Source organism: Bidens hawaiensis, unplaced genomic scaffold (genome assembly GCF_021521415.1).
Source record: "Bidens hawaiensis isolate Kalapana, Puna unplaced genomic scaffold, B.hawaiensis_p1.1 tig00024652_1, whole genome shotgun sequence".
NCBI classification, from domain to species: Eukaryota; Viridiplantae; Streptophyta; class Magnoliopsida; order Asterales; family Asteraceae; genus Bidens; species Bidens hawaiensis.
The window spans coordinates 127,982-145,617 of NW_027493902.1; the positions used below are offsets into that span (position 1 = coordinate 127,982).

At 35.5% G+C, this 17,636-nt stretch overlaps 1 protein-coding gene and 1 pseudogene across 2 annotated transcripts; one reads left to right on the forward strand and one right to left on the reverse strand.

Moving 5' to 3' along the window:
- Positions 1 to 1,665: 1,665 nt before the first annotated feature.
- Positions 1,666 to 4,608, reverse strand: LOC143569812 (protein-tyrosine-phosphatase MKP1-like; annotated as a pseudogene). Its single transcript, XR_013141798.1, has 2 exons — positions 2,769 to 4,608; positions 1,666 to 1,940 (listed from the first exon to the last, which is right to left on the reverse strand). The product of XR_013141798.1 is annotated as a protein-tyrosine-phosphatase MKP1-like (transcript).
- An 11,649-nt stretch (positions 4,609 to 16,257) lies between these two features.
- On the forward strand, positions 16,258 to 17,023 carry LOC143569790 (uncharacterized). The gene is made up of 3 exons (XM_077055616.1): positions 16,258 to 16,329; positions 16,494 to 16,599; positions 16,806 to 17,023. Exons 1-3 carry the CDS (start codon positions 16,297 to 16,299, stop codon positions 16,973 to 16,975), a joined length of 309 nt encoding a protein of 102 aa, XP_076911731.1. The 5' UTR covers positions 16,258 to 16,296; the 3' UTR covers positions 16,976 to 17,023.
- The last annotated feature ends 613 nt before the right edge of the window (positions 17,024 to 17,636 follow it).

Genomic DNA, 17,636 nt, shown 5'->3' on the forward strand with positions numbered 1-17,636 from the left:
TATTCATGGAAATAAATCAATAATCACATCTGGTTGGATGGCCACTCGTGATGAAAATAAGTTTGTAGCATGTAGTACTTAAATAGGGGATACATTAATCGAATATGGTTGTTTGTTGTATTTATAACGACTCACTACAACTTGTTGATGCTAACTAGTGTATGATGGTTCACAATTGGGTTGTAGATATCCTGTGTCCTTCACCCGACTAACACTTGTGAATGGTTGTAGGAGTGCTATATTATGTTTGTATAGTACGTAGTCGTTGGTTTGGTAATGATGGCTACATGATATATGTTGGATAAAGCCTGTGGCTGGCCCATGATATTTTCTCAACAGACAACTGAGAAGTTTAACCAAAATTTTAATGAGGGCAATTGGGATATTTTTTGTGTATAATATACACTAAAAAATATTCTTTAAGTTGGGGGTAGGTCCTCCCCTAGATAAGGCTATGTTAGAGGGCATGGCCGGAGTATCCTCGTTTGATTGTACATGCCTTAACTAGGGGTGTTCATCGGGTTAACCTGGTCGGGTTTCGGGTTTGTTGTTGTTGTTTTTTTTTTTTTTTTTTTTTTTGTAAAAATGATCTAACCCACCACCCGACCCTATTAAGATTCAGGTTAGTCGGGTTAGCCATGTTACTTTATAATTTTAAGTTGATATTTGTGTTTATTAACTATGAGCTGCAAAAAATCTCATTCCACTCAATTTTCAATTTCTTTCACATTAAGTTATCTTATAATTACATATAGACCTATAAATGAACAAAACAGACATTAAGAAATGCATGTCCCTGGTCGTTCATTTAACTTTAAACGAACACGAATACTTAATCGAACAAATATTTGTATGTTCATTAGTTAAAATTGAACATGTTCGTGTTTGTTTATGTTAAACAAATAGTTCATGAACATAATTAAACAAACGTAAACGAACATGAAGGAACATATATGTATATACATTAACGAACACAAGCATACATAAACGAACATAAATGAACGCATTTAAATGAACACAAACAAACAAATATAAAACATATTAGGGTGATATTTCTAAATGCAAATAATATTTAATAATTTTCTATTAACATGTAAACAAACTTAAATGAACGATCATAAACGAACGTTCACGAACATAGACGAATGAGTGAAACATGCGTTCATGTTAGTTCGTTTAATTAAATGAACACAACATAAATGAACTTCCCGCCAAACAGTTGATGAACAAACAGAATAATTAACTCCTCTATAAAAGTTACATTATTGACTTTTTAGTGCTTATTTCATCTTTTCATCATTGTATTCGAAGTTAATTAAGTACAACCACAATCGGGTTATTCGGGTTAACCCAAAACCTGATTTTTTTTTCTCCAAAAAATGTAACCCACCCTATTAACAAATCGGGATTATTCGGTACCAATTAATACTTTTTGACCGATTTAACTCAACCCTAATTAGCTTATTCGGGTTCAGGTCAGGTATTTTGGACACCCCTAGCCATGACATTCTATTTTAAGCTGATTTTTAGAAATATCTATTGTGATGTATTGGTGTTACCTAAGCAACTGTTTTTGCTAGCAGATTAAGCCAACACCTTGTGAACCATCTAATTGTTACATTTTGTAACCCCTATTGCAGTCCCACTTTTGAAACATCAACATGAAAACAACTACTTTGGCAGCAAAACTGCAGTAACTTTGGAACCATTCTTACAAATCAATTTACAAAGAGTTCCATCATCAGGAAAAAAAAAAACTGCAGTCAACTGTAAAAAGGGCTAGGTACTTCATGTTTTCTCCACCATCTTTATATCTGAAATATTGCTGAAGGCGCGGAAACAATAAATTATGAAAGATTGCAGGACCTCTGATTGACTTTGTGCTACAGAGAACTCAAAAGTGCAAGAAATTCTGAAGATTCTTTGTCTTGCTTCACAACCTACAAGTTTAAAGAAACCGATCTTTAACTAAAATGACATAACTGAACCCAACTCAAAACATACAGTTTGGCTTATGTTTTTATCAAAACCGAAGTTCCAGTTGTGTTTTGATTTTGCATGTACTGAAAACCGTAAAAACCAAACCGAGCAGTAAAACAAACTCAACTCGTGAAACAAAAGAAAACGACTTTTGTTGTTGAATTTATGAATTATGTTTTATCAAAACCGAAGTTCCAGTTGTGCTTTGATTTTGCATGTACTAAAAATCGTAAAAACCAAACCGAGCAGTAAAACGAACCCAACTTGTGAAACAAAAATAAAAAACTTTTCTTGTTGAATTTATGAACTATAAGTGATGTAGCCCAAAAATTTGAGACCCAAATGTGTAATAATCAATTAATCATTCATTAACAAACAAAATTTAGGCTCAAATTCAAATTTTGGATATTTTATGAGCCCAAAAACTTCAAGCCCAAATGGCAAAACGGTTAAAACCGAAAACCAAAAACGAAAAAAACTGAAATTGAACGGTTTTAAGAGTTCATCAAAAATCAATTCTGATTCTTGATTACTTAGAATGAGAGAGGTTTAAAATTACTCCATTATCCCTAACCTTAATCAACTTAGTATCTTATTCCAGAATCTTCAAGCCACAATATAACTACTTTAAAACTCACATTTAAACATGCAGGTAAATACTGGTTAACAATATTTCACATAGCATCAAGTACTATAAAATATTTACAGAAACAAGAGACCCATTTGCGTTATTTTCACAAGAATTCATACGATATAACAAGCGAATAATATTGAAAAGCAATTTGTACCTTGACACGAGCGTCCTCTGGCAGGCCCATACGAGCAAGAACTTGGCTAACAACTTCTTTCATATCAGAATCTGGTGGGTCACTACACCCTTGACTTTCATGCCTGAAATCTTTTCCCACCCATAAATAAAGATCACATTCGCCTAAATTTCCCGAACCTAAACTAGAACCAGTGAAAATTAACATCCGTCGAGAATCCAAATTACCAAGATTAACCTTAGAAACCTTCACCAAACTGGGCCATTCCTGCGCCACCACCTGTTGACTTTCGTTGACTTCATTTTCCGACATTATATTAGTGTTCTTCAGCTCTCGATTTGTGTCATTTTGACTCTTATTTGACTCAAGATTAATGTTTTCAAGGGCCTGAGAATCATGGACCTTAAAAAGTGAAGAACTTTTTGATGAGATGGTAGTAAAATTAACATCAATAAAATCTTGACTTTTAGATATATTTAAAACGAGTGATAAATTTGAAAACTTTGAAGCCAAAACAAACTCCTTCATATTCCCGAATGCAAACTTTCGCCTCAACAAGCCCCAAGAACTTTCTCTAGCAGGAAGACGTGTTTCCTGCTCGGTTTCAGACGATGCAAGCGGTGGCACGAACCCACCCACTGTCGCCTTTTGAAAAATCTCAAAGTCAACATTATACGAGTCAACCATTCTTTGACCCGGAGTAACTTTAGATAACTCAAAATCATCCATTATAGGTAAGAAATTTGAAAATGCATCCCAAAAGTAAGCCGGTTCTTCTCCTTCTTTAACCACAACTATTGGCCCTTGAACCTTTTCAAATCTAACAATCTGACAAACCGCACCTCTTGCGTCTCGTTCCATTAAAGACTCACACTTTTGACCAATCCATAAATAAATTGCTGAAGGCACCTGTAGAATAAACGCGCCTCTAGAATCTAGACCGGTTGGTGATGGTGAATTTAGCATTTTTGGAACAAGATGTAACGGATCATAAGGCGAATGAGGGGCGATTCGGTATAATCTAAGTAAAGAACTTGGACTTAAAGGAAACGCATGCACTCGTTTTTGACATTGTAATAACTGAAGCGAATCCCATATTCGGGTCGGCGATTCCTCTAGCTTTTTTCACATATTGAAATGCGTCATCAAAACTTTGACCTTCACATTCGGTAAGCAATCACTAATGAAGTAGAACGCGAAACACCTTGACAACAATGAACGAAAACCGTTCCGTTTTGTTCTCTAACATCCTCAAAGTAATCAAAAACATCATACAATATGCTTGTTATGTCTTCTGAAGGGCTATCTTGAAGCCATAAAGTTCTATAAACGAAATCTTGTTTAAAATACTCGGGGCAGGTGAAACCAACACAGTTGAGAATATGTGTGATCCCGTGTTGTTTAAGAATGTTTTTATCTTTGGCAACCGCATCACCGCCAAGGAATATATGGTCAGCAACTTTTGAACACTTCTTATCAAAAAACGCAATCTTTTCCCGTTTGACAAGTGTCGTATTCTTATCGGGTATTCTTTGAATTGTCGATAAATCAAGTTTCAACCTTTCACCACTTGGAGCACTCGGAAGCGGCCACTCACCAACGTCATCCGATCCCGCTTTCGGCCACTCATCTAAACTTCTTCTAGCTATCGAAAGCGGTGGCTAAAACGACCGGTTTTTACTATTCGACCTAGGCGTCAACGGGGCAGAATCTTTATCATTAACAGGAACAAGCGGCGGCAAAGATATCCTTGACGACGACCACGAAGCCGACCGCCAATACATTTTCCGGCCGCCACCACCGCCATCATTTCCGCCCCCGTCACCACCTTCACTAACACCTTCCATCCCACTAAAAATCCCAATTAACCAAAAACCCTAACTTATGTAACCTACAAACAAACATACCAAAATTCATCACCTTTGATTGAAATTTCACCTGGGTATCAATCAAAAACATAAAATCTGTAAGTTAAAATCACACCCACAAATTAAAAACCAATCAAGATTCAAGATTGATGATTTCTAGGGTTTAACGAATAATAAAAATCGTTACTTTAAATACAAATTGCAACAAAGGGGTGAGAGATTACCGAATTTGATGTCAATATAATTAAGATCGAAGAGCAGATGAAGGATGGAGTGCAGAAAATGGAATCTTGATTGTTGTTGATACGACCGTATAATAATAATAATAATAATAATAATAAAAGAGGTGAATTTTGAGTGTGTATTAAATTGGGGGAGATGAGTCATGTGAAAGGTTTTAAAGGACCAATTAAGTGAAGTGAAAAAGGATCATGTGGAAAGTTATGGCTTATTAAAACTTATATTAATGACAAAAATAAAACATCATGTTGCAAGAAGTGATGGACCACTAAAAGTGTGTGCAAATTAGAAAATAAGAATCAAATAATGTTAGGTGCGAGACGATAATTTTTTCGGTTGGAAAAACAGCTTGTTGGATCATGATTGTATGTATTAAAGTTTTAGTTTTGCACTTTATAGCCTATTTGAAATTGATTTTGTTGGGGGAATCGGTAGGCTGGTAGTCGTGGTTAGGTTGTGTGTGTAATTTTTTGTGTATTGCATGATTCATGTAAGTGAAGCCACGGATATGGACGTGGCATTGTGGGAGGATTTGGACCTGGCGCCACGAGAATATCTTGGCCAATGAAGTTTGGTTAGAGAGATATTTGGACGAAGAGAAAGATTTAGGTGGCAAGGAACATAGATATGTCGAGAGGAGAATTGAAAGTTACAGGGTCAACAAAATGTTTTCTGCCCACCGTGCTCTCTCACTCTCTGGTATCAAGACAAGGAGTGGCATTTTGACCGTTTTCATTCTCTGGTATTCTCTATTCCCACTTCCATTTGTCACAAACCAGCTTTTCTTTTTTCTCTTCTTTTTTGCTTTCCCTTCTAAATCGGGATGTTACTCTCTCACGTCCTCTCCAAAATTTCCATGCCACATCAACCCAATTTTCTTCATCTTTAATCTCTTTCCGCATCATTTTTCACCAATTTGCTATACCCTTTGTGAGCTTGCGGTGAAGAGGAATATCTCTTATCAATTTTTTAAATAGGAAAAAGGTAATATCTCTTACCTTACATGTGTTAAATTATCAGGGTTTTTTAGTTAGTAATAAATTACTAATGCTAAGATTAATGCTACTATAAAATTATGATTTTCATTTTATGGTAGTTTATTTTAGAGAAAGTTACAGTTGAATATTTCTATGTTTCTCAAACAAGAAATGTAAATTAAAATATTTGACACCACACAAAGTATTATTATTATTATTATTATTATTATTATTATTATTATTAATTATCCAATCTAACCGGATAATATGCTAAAACACAATCATTTCATTTCCCATAGGGGGATAAAAAAAAACACCAATTTACAGTTGTAAAGTTCTCCTTCGATTATGCCGTTCGTATCGATGAGACGATGATTATCACAATCCTCATCCTCTATATATATATATTATGGGTTAGTTTCATTTGAGGACTCAAAAAAAGTTAAGAACTTTTATATATATGTGTGTGTGTGATTAATTCATTAAGGTAGTGTTTGATATGCATGAATGATAGAGGGACTGGTACGTAGGAATAAAAAAAGTGATGTTTGGTTGTTCAATGGAATGGAATCATCCATTACACATGGAATCTCATTCCATCAAAACCATTCATTCCTACCCCTTTCTTTTTTTTCATTTCATTCCTCCTTCACCCTACTTTCTCAACAACACCATCACCACCTAACAACAACTACCACTACCATCGCCATCACCGCCACCATCGACACCACCACCTTACCACCTGTGCAACCACCGCCACTACCGTCGCCACCATCATCGCTGTAACCACCGAAAACATTGTCACCGCCGCCGCCTGACCATCGCCGCCACCCTACCATCGCCATCACTACCAATGTTACCACCGCCACCCCCACCACCACCGTCGCCACTGCCACCACCATTTTCGTCGCCGGAGCTAACACCATCGCCATTGCGATTTTTTTTTTTGTAAAAAAAATTATTTTGAGATAGGAGTGTTTTATATTATTTCTATTTCAATCATACAATTTTTTAGGATACTAAACAACATAAAATAATAATTCATTTCATTCTCATAGGTTAACCACACAAGACTTCATTCCCTTGTCCATTCCATTTCTTCTTCCATTCCATTTTCCTTTCATTCCATTACCTTCAACCAAACATACCCTTAGTATAGGAAAAGTTAAAATATAAAGAGAGATAAAAACGAGAAGTGTGAAAAAGATTTTTGTGGCAAAAAGGCAGGCATTTAAAACTAGGGGCAACTTCGTAGAATATTAACTAAAATGTTCCCCATTATTTCCAATTAAAAAAAGACACGACAAAAAGACAATGCCGAGAAAAAATACACAATGACGAAAATTAACAAAAACCACAATTATAAATAAAAAAAGACACAACAAATTGCAAAATATAACAAAATAACACAATGTTGAACAATATAACACGATATCAAGAAAAAACGACACAATGTCAGGTAAAAAATACACAATCAATGACGAAAATAAACACAAAAAACATAATGATAAATAAAAGATGTAATGATCTTTTTTCCTCAAAATTATGTCTTTTTTTTAGTACTAGGAAGACAGTGAAAACATTTTTTTGTTTTTACTTTTTTCGTTTTTTTAGTAAATTTTGAGTTATAATGTTTAGGGTTTTTTTTTTTTGCTACAAATTATTCTTCTCATTTTCATTTTTGTCTCCCCTTATAATAACCTGACCCTTGTGTGTATAATCATATATATCTCTAGTACTTATACTAGTTTTGCATATTATATTTGATAAGATTTGCAGACACACGAACCGAACACAGACGAAAAACAATAAACAAACACAAGGAATTGAGGCGATATAAATAGAGACTAAACTAAGGTTTGTAACTTAGTAAACAAAAAATCTCAAACGGGCTGGGCTTGGAACTGGCCGCCCCACACTCGTCTCCAAATATTGACTCCAACTAATAAACTAGGCCTAAACAAGGCATACGAAGCACAACAATATATAGTTTTAAATTTTCCTCTTTGTCAGTATCAGTACAGTAGATAAATTGATGAAGTCTAATGTGAGTTTGTTAATCTTCACTAAAATTTCAATTTTGTTCACTAGCAATTGAGAATTTTAGCTAAGAACAATCAGTCACAAGTAGGTATATGACAAATTCATTAATGTGCTGAATAACAAATGTCGCGTATGTCCTTGCTACTACATGGCAACTATTCAAGAAAATGATGCATTGATTTTTTGAACTATTGTAATATCTTTGCATTTGCAAACCTTGGTGGAGATTTTTGCAATTGTATAATCCTGTAACTATTTAAAAGTTTATTATCATTCTTGATTCTTCACAAGTTGTAAATATCATTACAATAACAGAGATATTAGTTGATACGAGAGGCCAGATGTTAATGCTACACTGATCTTTTAGATGAATCAAATGGTAACGTTTGAAACATTATAACTAGAGCAAGCTTAGTCAATATGCAAAAGTAGAGATGTCCAAAACGGTTCCGGACTAGGAACCGGAACCCGGTTCCTAACCGGTTCCAATATTCAAAACCACCTTTTTAAACCGGTTCCAGGCTCGAACCGGTTAGGGGAACCGAACCGGTTCTCCCACCCTCGGACCCCTAACCTATCTAACCGGTTCTTACCGGTTCCTAACCCGGTTCCTGTACCGTAACCGGTCAAAAAAACGCTATTTTTGACCCCAACGGTCAAAAAACGGCCAAAAAAACGGTTAGGAACCGGTTTCCGGTTCCAGAACCGGTTCCGGTTCGGTTCCGGTTCCGGTTCCTACCCGCCCCCACTCAGAAATGCAAGAACCGGTCACGGATCATCGGGTTGAATCAGAATAGGGTCCGGTTCCTACAAAAAACGGGTAGGAACCGGTTCGGTTCCGGTTCGGTTCCACCGGTTCGGTTCCAGGAACCGGTTTTTTTTGATCATCTCTATGCAAAAGCTTGAAATCTACTTAACATTGTGGTAAGTCTGAGAATTTATGGTTGCATACTTGTATGTTAATTCTTCCATGAGATAAAGATTATCCTTATATTAGTAAGTATCCAAGATAGTTTTCAACTCTTGTTTGGACTATTCAGTTGTCAAAGACTCAAATGTAGTTTGTCAGCCTGTGCACATGGGGTCTGAGTTATGTGTTTTATTAGTAAGTGTTTAATTCCTATACTGTTGATCTATATATTGTCCTTTTGCTTTTTTTTACCAACATTTTTTAACAAACATTTACCATGTCAACAGAGAACTATGCAGTTAGTTTGTACTTTTTAGTTTTTTACTATCTCCAAAACTCAAAAAATCAAAATACAAAAATTGGTTGAGTTTGTGGACTCTGTTTAGTGCTTTATTCTCTTTTGATCATGAGGTAATACATGCATGCTTTTTAAACTATAGTTGCGAATTTTGTACTACGCATAACGACGGTGCATAGGACACTATAATGCTGGATTTTTCTGGATCGAGGACCACTGTATTGACTTTTCTAGGCGTAATAGATCGACGTTGTTTTGGCCTTTCGGGGCTTCCTACCGAAAGCTAAGGTCTATTTTTAATGAATAGTAGGGTTAAGGTGATTAAATGGAGACAAGTAAAAGGTCTATTGGTGACAAGAATGTTGTTTGCCAGCAGGATTAACAGTGAAATAACTATAATAGAGATGTTGACTTTTTCAAATCACAATAGACATTGACTTTTAGCTATTTGAAATTAGACATTCAAATTCCAGCAGGATAAGGAAGCTAAAAACTAACCAGCGCAATAAAAAGTACTACGAATCCACGAAAACAACAACCAATCAAATTAATGCATGTATAAATGTCAGCTAAACTATAGCCCCCCCGCTTTTAGCGGTCAACTAAGGCTTAGCCCCTGCTTTTAGTCGTCGACTAAGAGTCTAAAGCATAGCATCCGCTTTACACATGCATTATTTTAATTTGTTGCTTTCGTGGATCCCATAGTACTTATAAGGTTTTTTATGCTGACTAAATTCTGGACTGCTTAGCCGGCCTAGCTTATATGGTGTTTCTAATTGGCTGCTTTTGAATATGTTCTGAATGTGCTAGAAGTCAATGACTATTACGAAAAAAAGCGGGTTGAGTTGAAACACTTTTGTTTCATTTTCTTTTACTTTTTATAAGTAGTTAATGTCAAAATGACTCAAATACGATTGATCTAACAATGATCTTCGACGTGTAGCTTGGTTTTTGAGAGATAACCAGAGATGAAATTTTAACGTCACTCTTGATGACCTTATCCACAAAACAAACGGAAAGAAAAAATAACCAGAGAACAAATGGGCTATGAGCCAGACTTCAGTTCCAAGCCCCTTGTCCAATAAGCCCAAAATAAAGCCCTAAGCCCGCAGCTAACAAAAAGCCCAAATCAGATGTAGAAACCTCATAAAATAAACACACAACATTAGATGATAGAAAATATTGATTTGAGTATTATTTATACATTTTTAACAACCCCCCCCCCCCCCCCCCAAATCAATATTGAAAGACATCAAATAACCCTAAAGATTTGCATAAGCTGTTATGATGGGAAGGAAACAAACCTTTTGTGAAGATATCTGCTAGTTGTTCACTAGAGCCAGTTTTATGTACCTTAATAACGCCCTTAGCAACCTTCTCTCTTAAATAAAAGAGATCGACTTCAAAGTGCTTTGTCCGGTCATGAAAGACTGGATTAGCAGCAATTGAAATGGCAGCAGAGTTATCACAAAACATGTTTACTGGCAGCTTAACATCCACATTTAACTCTTTCAACAGGTTAACCAGCCAAATAACTTCACCAGCAGCAGCACACATAGCTCAGTACTCAGCTTCGGCTGATGACCGAGAAACAGTGCTTTGTTTCTTACTTTTCCAAGCCACAAGTGACTTACCAAGAAAGACACAATATCCCGTAACAGATCTCCTAGTGACTAAGGCACTTTCCCCAATCAGAATCAGCAAAAACAGAGATGTTCAAATTATTCACTTTTACTTATTAAAACACCTTTTCCAGGAGAGCTTTTTAAGTATCTAAGCAGCCTTATGGCAATTTTCAAGTGAACATTAGTGGGACTGTGCATAAATTGACTCAAATATTGCACAGTATATGCAATGTCAGGTCTTGTGTGAGTAAGGTAAATAAGTTTCCCAATTAATTTTTGAAAATTAGAAACATTTTCTAACAGCTTTCCTTTTTCTTTATTTAGAACATAATTTTGTGCAAAGGAACATTTACTGGTTTACAACCAGTTAAGCCAAAATCCTTTAAAAGTTCAAGACAATATTTTCTTTGAGAAAAGCAATAACCTGACTCAGTTTTTAAAACTTCAATGCCAAGAAAGTATTTTAACAAAACCCAAATCTTTGATAAGGAACTTAGTTTTAAGTAATTCTTTTATGGATTGAATACCACTATCACTGTTTCCAGTAATGACAATATCATCCACATATACTAACAAAATAATAAACATATCAGGAGTATTTTTAATAAACAAAGAGTAATCATTCTGACTTTGAACAAAACCAATTTCCAACAAAACACCCACTAATTTTTTATTCCACATTCTAGGAGCTTGTTTAAGACCATATAAGGACTTATTTAACCTACACACCTTGTTTTCATTTTCTGAATAATAGCCCTCTGGCAATTTCATATATACCTCTTCATTTAATTCACCATATCACGCCCTGCTTGCGGTGCGCACATATAATGTATATATGTGCGAACCCTTGGGTGGGCAAAAGTAAAATTGCACTAATTTTGACGTTATTTTACTAATCACGTGAAAATAACGTTAAAAGTGGCGGAAGGTTAATCAGGCATCATGTGGTGGCGTTGATAGCCGAAAGACAAGGGCACATGCACCAATCAGCCGGTGTCCCGATGATTGAGTGTTATGTGTCTTATGTCCAAGGCTTGATTCAAAACTACTATCGAGCCGGGGGTCTCACCGGAAGCAGCCTCTCTATCCCTATGGGATAGAGGTAAGGCTGTCTACATCTTACCCTCCTCAGACCCTACCATAGCATTGCTATTGGTGGGATATACTGAGTACGATGACGATTTAATTCACCATATAAAAAGGCATTGTTTATATCTAACTGAAAAAGAGACCAATTATTAGACACGGCAAGACTTATGACACTTCTGACAGTTGTCATTTTCACCACCGGTGAAAACGTCTCATCAAAATCGATCCCTTCTTTTTGGTTAAAACCTTTGGCAACTAATCTTGCCTTATACCCCTCAACATCGCCCGTTGACCTATATTTAATCTTATACGCCCACTTACACCCAATGGGTTTTCTACCACTTGGAAGATCAACAAGATCCCAAGTATGATTTCTATGTAACACACTCATTTCATCATTCATAGCCGATACCCAGTTAATACCCGTACGAGCTTCTTTAAAGGTTCTAGGTTCAAAGCTTTTATTTAAAATAGACACCAAACAAAAATTTTCTTTTGAAAGTACAGAGTAATTTAGCACCTTTTCTAGCCCGTATTTAACTTTTCCCTCAACAATAAAATCATGCAATTTTTTTGGTAAGGCAGTGTCTCTGGTAGATCTTCTAGCAGATACAGAAACGGGTTCCTGATTACCCTCAGAATGGTCAGTTTCACCATGTTGGAAAATAGGTTGAACTAGCTCACTGTCACTGTTCACAGATTGACTAGGTTGCTGACTAGGTTCAGCCATCGTAGTCTCACTGGAGCTGCACTCAGGTGGCTGCTCAGACCCACTTTCTCTTGAAACATTTCCCCCCTCATCACTGGTATTTTGTACATTTGAAAAAGATTGGTTTTCTAAATCATCAAATTTATCAAAGAAATTTAGATTGTTAATTGAAGTATCTTGAAAATTATCCAAACTTTTTTTAAATTCATTATTTTTAAAAGGAAAAATGTTTTCATAGAATTTTACATCTCTTGAAAAAATAATTTGTTTTTTCTCAAGATTCCATAGTTTATAGCCTTTCTTATTAAAAGAGTATCCTATGAACACACATTTTTCAGCACGTTTACTAAACTTATCAGGATTGTTTAAAACAGTATGAAAACCAAGACAACCAAATACTCTCAAATGTACCAAAGAGGGCTTAAATCCAAAAAGTTTTTCATAAGGGGATCTACCATTTAACACTGAAGAAGGAGTCCTGTTGATTAAGTATGTAGCAGTTAGAATACATTCAGACCAAAAACTAAGAGGAACACCTCCTTCAAACAATAAAGTCCTAGCAACGTTTAACAAATGTCGATGTTTTCTCTCAACAATACCATTTTGTTGAGGAGTGTGGGTGCAAGATGTTTGATGAAGGATACCATTATTTCTACAAAAATCTTGCATTTGATTATTTATAAACTCGGTACCATTATCACTTCTAAAGACTTTAACTGTAGTATTAAACTGGTTTTTAATCATTAGAAAGAAACTTTCAATGTTTAAAAAGCTTGAGACTTATCATTTAAAAGATACACCCACACAACTCTAGAAAAATCATCAACAATTGTTAGGAAAAACCTATAACCTTCCTTACTTTTAATCCTATAAGGACCCCAAACATCAAGATGAACCAATTCACCAACACTATGTGACACATGATCACTAAGAGGGAATGGTTCACGATGTTGTTTGGCTTGATGACAAACATCACAAGGAACAAATTCATCAAAACTTTTAATTTTTAACTCATCTTTTAACACATTTAAGACCTGACTAGCAGGATGACCTAACCTAGCATGCCAAAGATTGACTTGATCAAATCTGTTGAAACACACTTTTAATGATTTAGAATCTTCACCACATAGATATAACCCATCTATTTGGCTACCAGTCACCAGGGTTCTCTTTGTGAGTGAATCCTGAATGAAACAATTTGACTCATTAAAGTTAACAGACATATTATTATCCTTTGCCAGTTTATAAACTGAAAGAAGATTCACATAGTATTCTGGTACAACAAACACATCGCTTAGGATCACATCATTATTAAGTTTTAGATTGCCAATTTTAGTTACCAAAGCATTTGATCCATTTGGATGTTTAATACTTATGTTAAATTCAGAAACATCAATTGGATTTATAATATTTTTATCAGTTTTAACCATGTGTTGATTTGCACCAGAATCAATGACCCAACCAGTTTCAGTTGATAAACTTTGACAACTATTAAAACTAAAAATATTTTTCATAACATGTGAATTTGAGACGCAACTAATACCTCCCACATTACCACCGTGTTGTTCCTCATTAGACTTCTCATTTAGTAAACCTAGTAGCTTAGAAACTTGATCAGGAGTAAGAAAACTAGGTAAAGCATTAGCAGAGGAACCACTTTTGACAGAACCGCTACTTGATCTATACACCCCCTTAGGTTTAGAACCTTGTGGGTATCCAACAATCTCAAAACACCTTTCTATGGTATGTCCTATTTTATTACAGTGTGTGCACTTCAAATTAGGGTTAGGACCTCTCACAAACTTTTTCTTATTATCATAAGGTTGACTGGTTTTAGACACAAAACTAACATTTTGAGTTTGAATTTTAGAAGAGCTATAGTTGTTTTTATGTGATTCTTCCCTAGACACAATAGAAAAAGCAACTTTAACAGACGGAAGAGGCTCTCTGGTCAACAAGTTACTTGTAATAGGCTGATAGATGTCATCCAATCCCACAAGAAATTGCATCAGTTTGATTAAATGGTTAAAATAATTAAAACTTTTAGATGCTTGACAAGAACAAGAAGGAAGCTGAACCATGGAATCAAATTGCTTCCACATGGTGTTGAGTTTGTGATAATAATCTGCTACAGAAGAACCATTTTGGGAAAGTCCATTAATTTTCTGATACAGATTGAAAATCACAGACCCATCCACCTTTTCATAAGTTTCCTTCAAGTCTTCCCAAACCTCAACAGCAAGTTGAGAATAGACTTGTCCTACATATAGGTCCTCACTAATAGAGTTTAAGATCCAAGTGAGAACTACAGAGTTACATCTATCCCACTGACTTGCTAAAACATCATTGTCTGTAGGTTTAACAAATAATCCAGTTACAAAGCCATAATTATTTTTAACTTGTAAAGCCAGTTTCATAGAGTTAGCCCAAATTGAATAGTTTTCAGTTCCTTTTAATTTAAAATTGATAATGGTTAAGGAACTAGAATCACTTGCGTGAAGATACAAGGGACTGCTGCCATCTAGCTTACTTATTAAAGTATCAGTGTTAACCACAACTGAACCAGAATCAGCCATTTAAAAGAAATAGAACTAATGCAGAAGTAATTCAAGACCACACAAAAGAAAAAACACACTCACAAGAGATGCACAGAAATCCTTGGATGCCTAATGCACATAAGAACCAGGCATGAACATCTGGTATCAACAAATGCCTAAAATTAATAATAAACAGTAACAAAGATTAAGGAACGGTCTCATCGAACAAGTGCAGTAGAGCAGGGATAGTCGTAACCTTCACTTAGGGTTACGAACCATCAGAAAATCCCACGAACAAGAGATTGCACCTTCTTAAAAAACCGTAACCACCTACAACAGCCGCTAGGGTTCCAGATCCGAGAACCACTAACACCACCAATCAGAGAGGAAACTAAATGCGGAAGAGCGATGAATCAGAGCCGTCTCAGCTCTGATACCATGTCAGAAATCTGAGCACCACTTGTATTCAAATCAAACCACAAATACAGTCAACAATCTTCTGAACAAGAACAATAACAAACTCAAAGAACACGGAGAAACCCTAGATCTAACAAAGATGAAATTTTAACGTCACTCTTGATGACCTTATCCACAAAACAAACGGAAAGAAAAAATAACCAGATAACAAATGGGCTATGAGCCAGACTTCAGTTCCAAGCCCCTTGTCCAAAAGCCCAAAATAAAGCCCTAAGCCCGCAGCTAACAAAAAGCCCAAATCGGATGTAGAAACCTCATAAAATAAACACACAACATTAGATGATAGAAAATATTGATTTTATTTATACATTTTTAACAGTTACATATTTCAATATATAATCTCCCTCTACTAAAATGATTGAAATATTTTTTTCTTTTTTTGCTACTTGCCACAACCCCATGTAGACAACCTTACATTCACTAATCACTACAGCACAAGCTGTTTGACCAAGAACACCTTATGTCATGGAGCCGTCTATTGGTCGAACTGTAGGGATCGTCCTGGAACCCACGTGTCACATCGAGTTTGGGCAGCTAAATGGGAATCCTACATGTCATAAACAGTCATTTTAGAATCTCTGAGAATACATTCTTTACCAATTATTATCTATCTGTCACATGGGCTTACTTGACCCACACCATCTTTCTAGTGTCTACATTATTTGATCTTGATCCCTTCTTTCGCGTCGTCATTACTTTACTTTTCGCACCTCTGAATCTCTATTTGATTCAGTGGTGCGCACACTAGAATAATTATAGGTACATAGTTTGTGTGGATGGGTGATATCTCTGCTTCCTACATACACATGGTATGCATAATTATTATTATCATAAGTTTTCAGTGTTCCGTAGTTGATTGATCACAGGGTATTACTACTACTACTGCTACTGCTAGTGCTACTACTACTGCTGCTGCTACTACTACTATTATTATTATTATATTATTTAACACTTGGTGAGTTGATATATGTAGGTCCAACATCTAATAGAAAAGTGTTTGATCTTTCACATGAGCAAAGACGAGTGCATGGAAGCCCTTTCTAAACATGCAAACATCAAAGCAGTCATAACCTCCACCGGTTAGTTTAAGTTTTAATCATGTCCGCATTATGCATTCACTCACAACATGATGCGGCAATTCTCGCACTTCTCTACTTAAAACTGTTAAGTATTGAACAGCTCTCAACATATTACTGGTTCTGAAATGAACATGTATATATGTATATATAATTACAATAATGTTTTCATGGTTTGTATTGAACGCTAGCGTGCTGTCATTATGCAGTGTGGAATGAGTTAGAGAAAGAGAACAAGGAGTTTTTCGAGTCCTACACGCAGTCTCAGTTTCAGCCTGCAAACGGGCCAGATCTGATATCTGAAACAAAGACGATTGAACCGATGCAGAAGATGATATCTGGCAATCAAGTAGATGGTTCAGATTGCGATGACAATTAACAACCATTCATATATAGTCATTAATTAGTATAACTTTCTAGTTGCTTACGCATCGTCTAGCCAATTACTAGTCGTTTAACACAAGGTGGGCTCCATCCGTGGTGTGGTATGAATAATTATTGAATACAATAAATTAGTTTAAGTTTATTGTAATTATTTATACCATAATTAGCAGATATTTGGTTATGTTCTACTTTGTAATTATCTTTATTGTAATGTATATATAGTTGATCAATAATACATATAATCTTTTAAGAGGTTTTATATTTTCATAATAATAAATGTGTTTAGTAAGTATTAAGTATTCATACCTAGAATTATAAACTTTGGACCGGCTAGGCACCTGGAATCCTAGCGAACCGGTTCAAGCAGAAAAAACGGTCAGAATCAAATGCTTCTTTTGCGATTTAAAGTTTGGTTTGTTAATTTTTGATGTAGAAACAAATGAAGCTAAAGCTGTTGGGTCCATCAGTTCTCAACTTGTCAATGTCACATGCTTTTTTCTGATAGGAAATCTTAAGCAACGGTCTAAAATATTTGTAGCGTAAAATCTCTTAAAAAGTAAAACCTTATCAAATTCGCTTTTCCTGATATGCAAGTTACGTGTTGTTCCCGATTCAGCTGTTGTATTTTTCTAGTATTCCCATCATCCAAGGATCTA

What these genes read in the sequence shown, in the direction of transcription:
- LOC143569790 (XM_077055616.1), top strand. Translation starts at nt 16,297, where the DNA reads ATGGGTGATATCTCTGCTTCCTACATACACATG. An exon ending in CTGCTTCCTACATACACATG is followed by an intron (nt 16,330 to 16,493) that starts GTATGCATAATT and finishes TGATATATGTAG; the next exon opens with GTCCAACATCTAATAGAAAA. An exon ending in AGCAGTCATAACCTCCACCG is followed by an intron (nt 16,600 to 16,805) that starts GTTAGTTTAAGT and finishes GTCATTATGCAG; the next exon opens with TGTGGAATGAGTTAGAGAAA.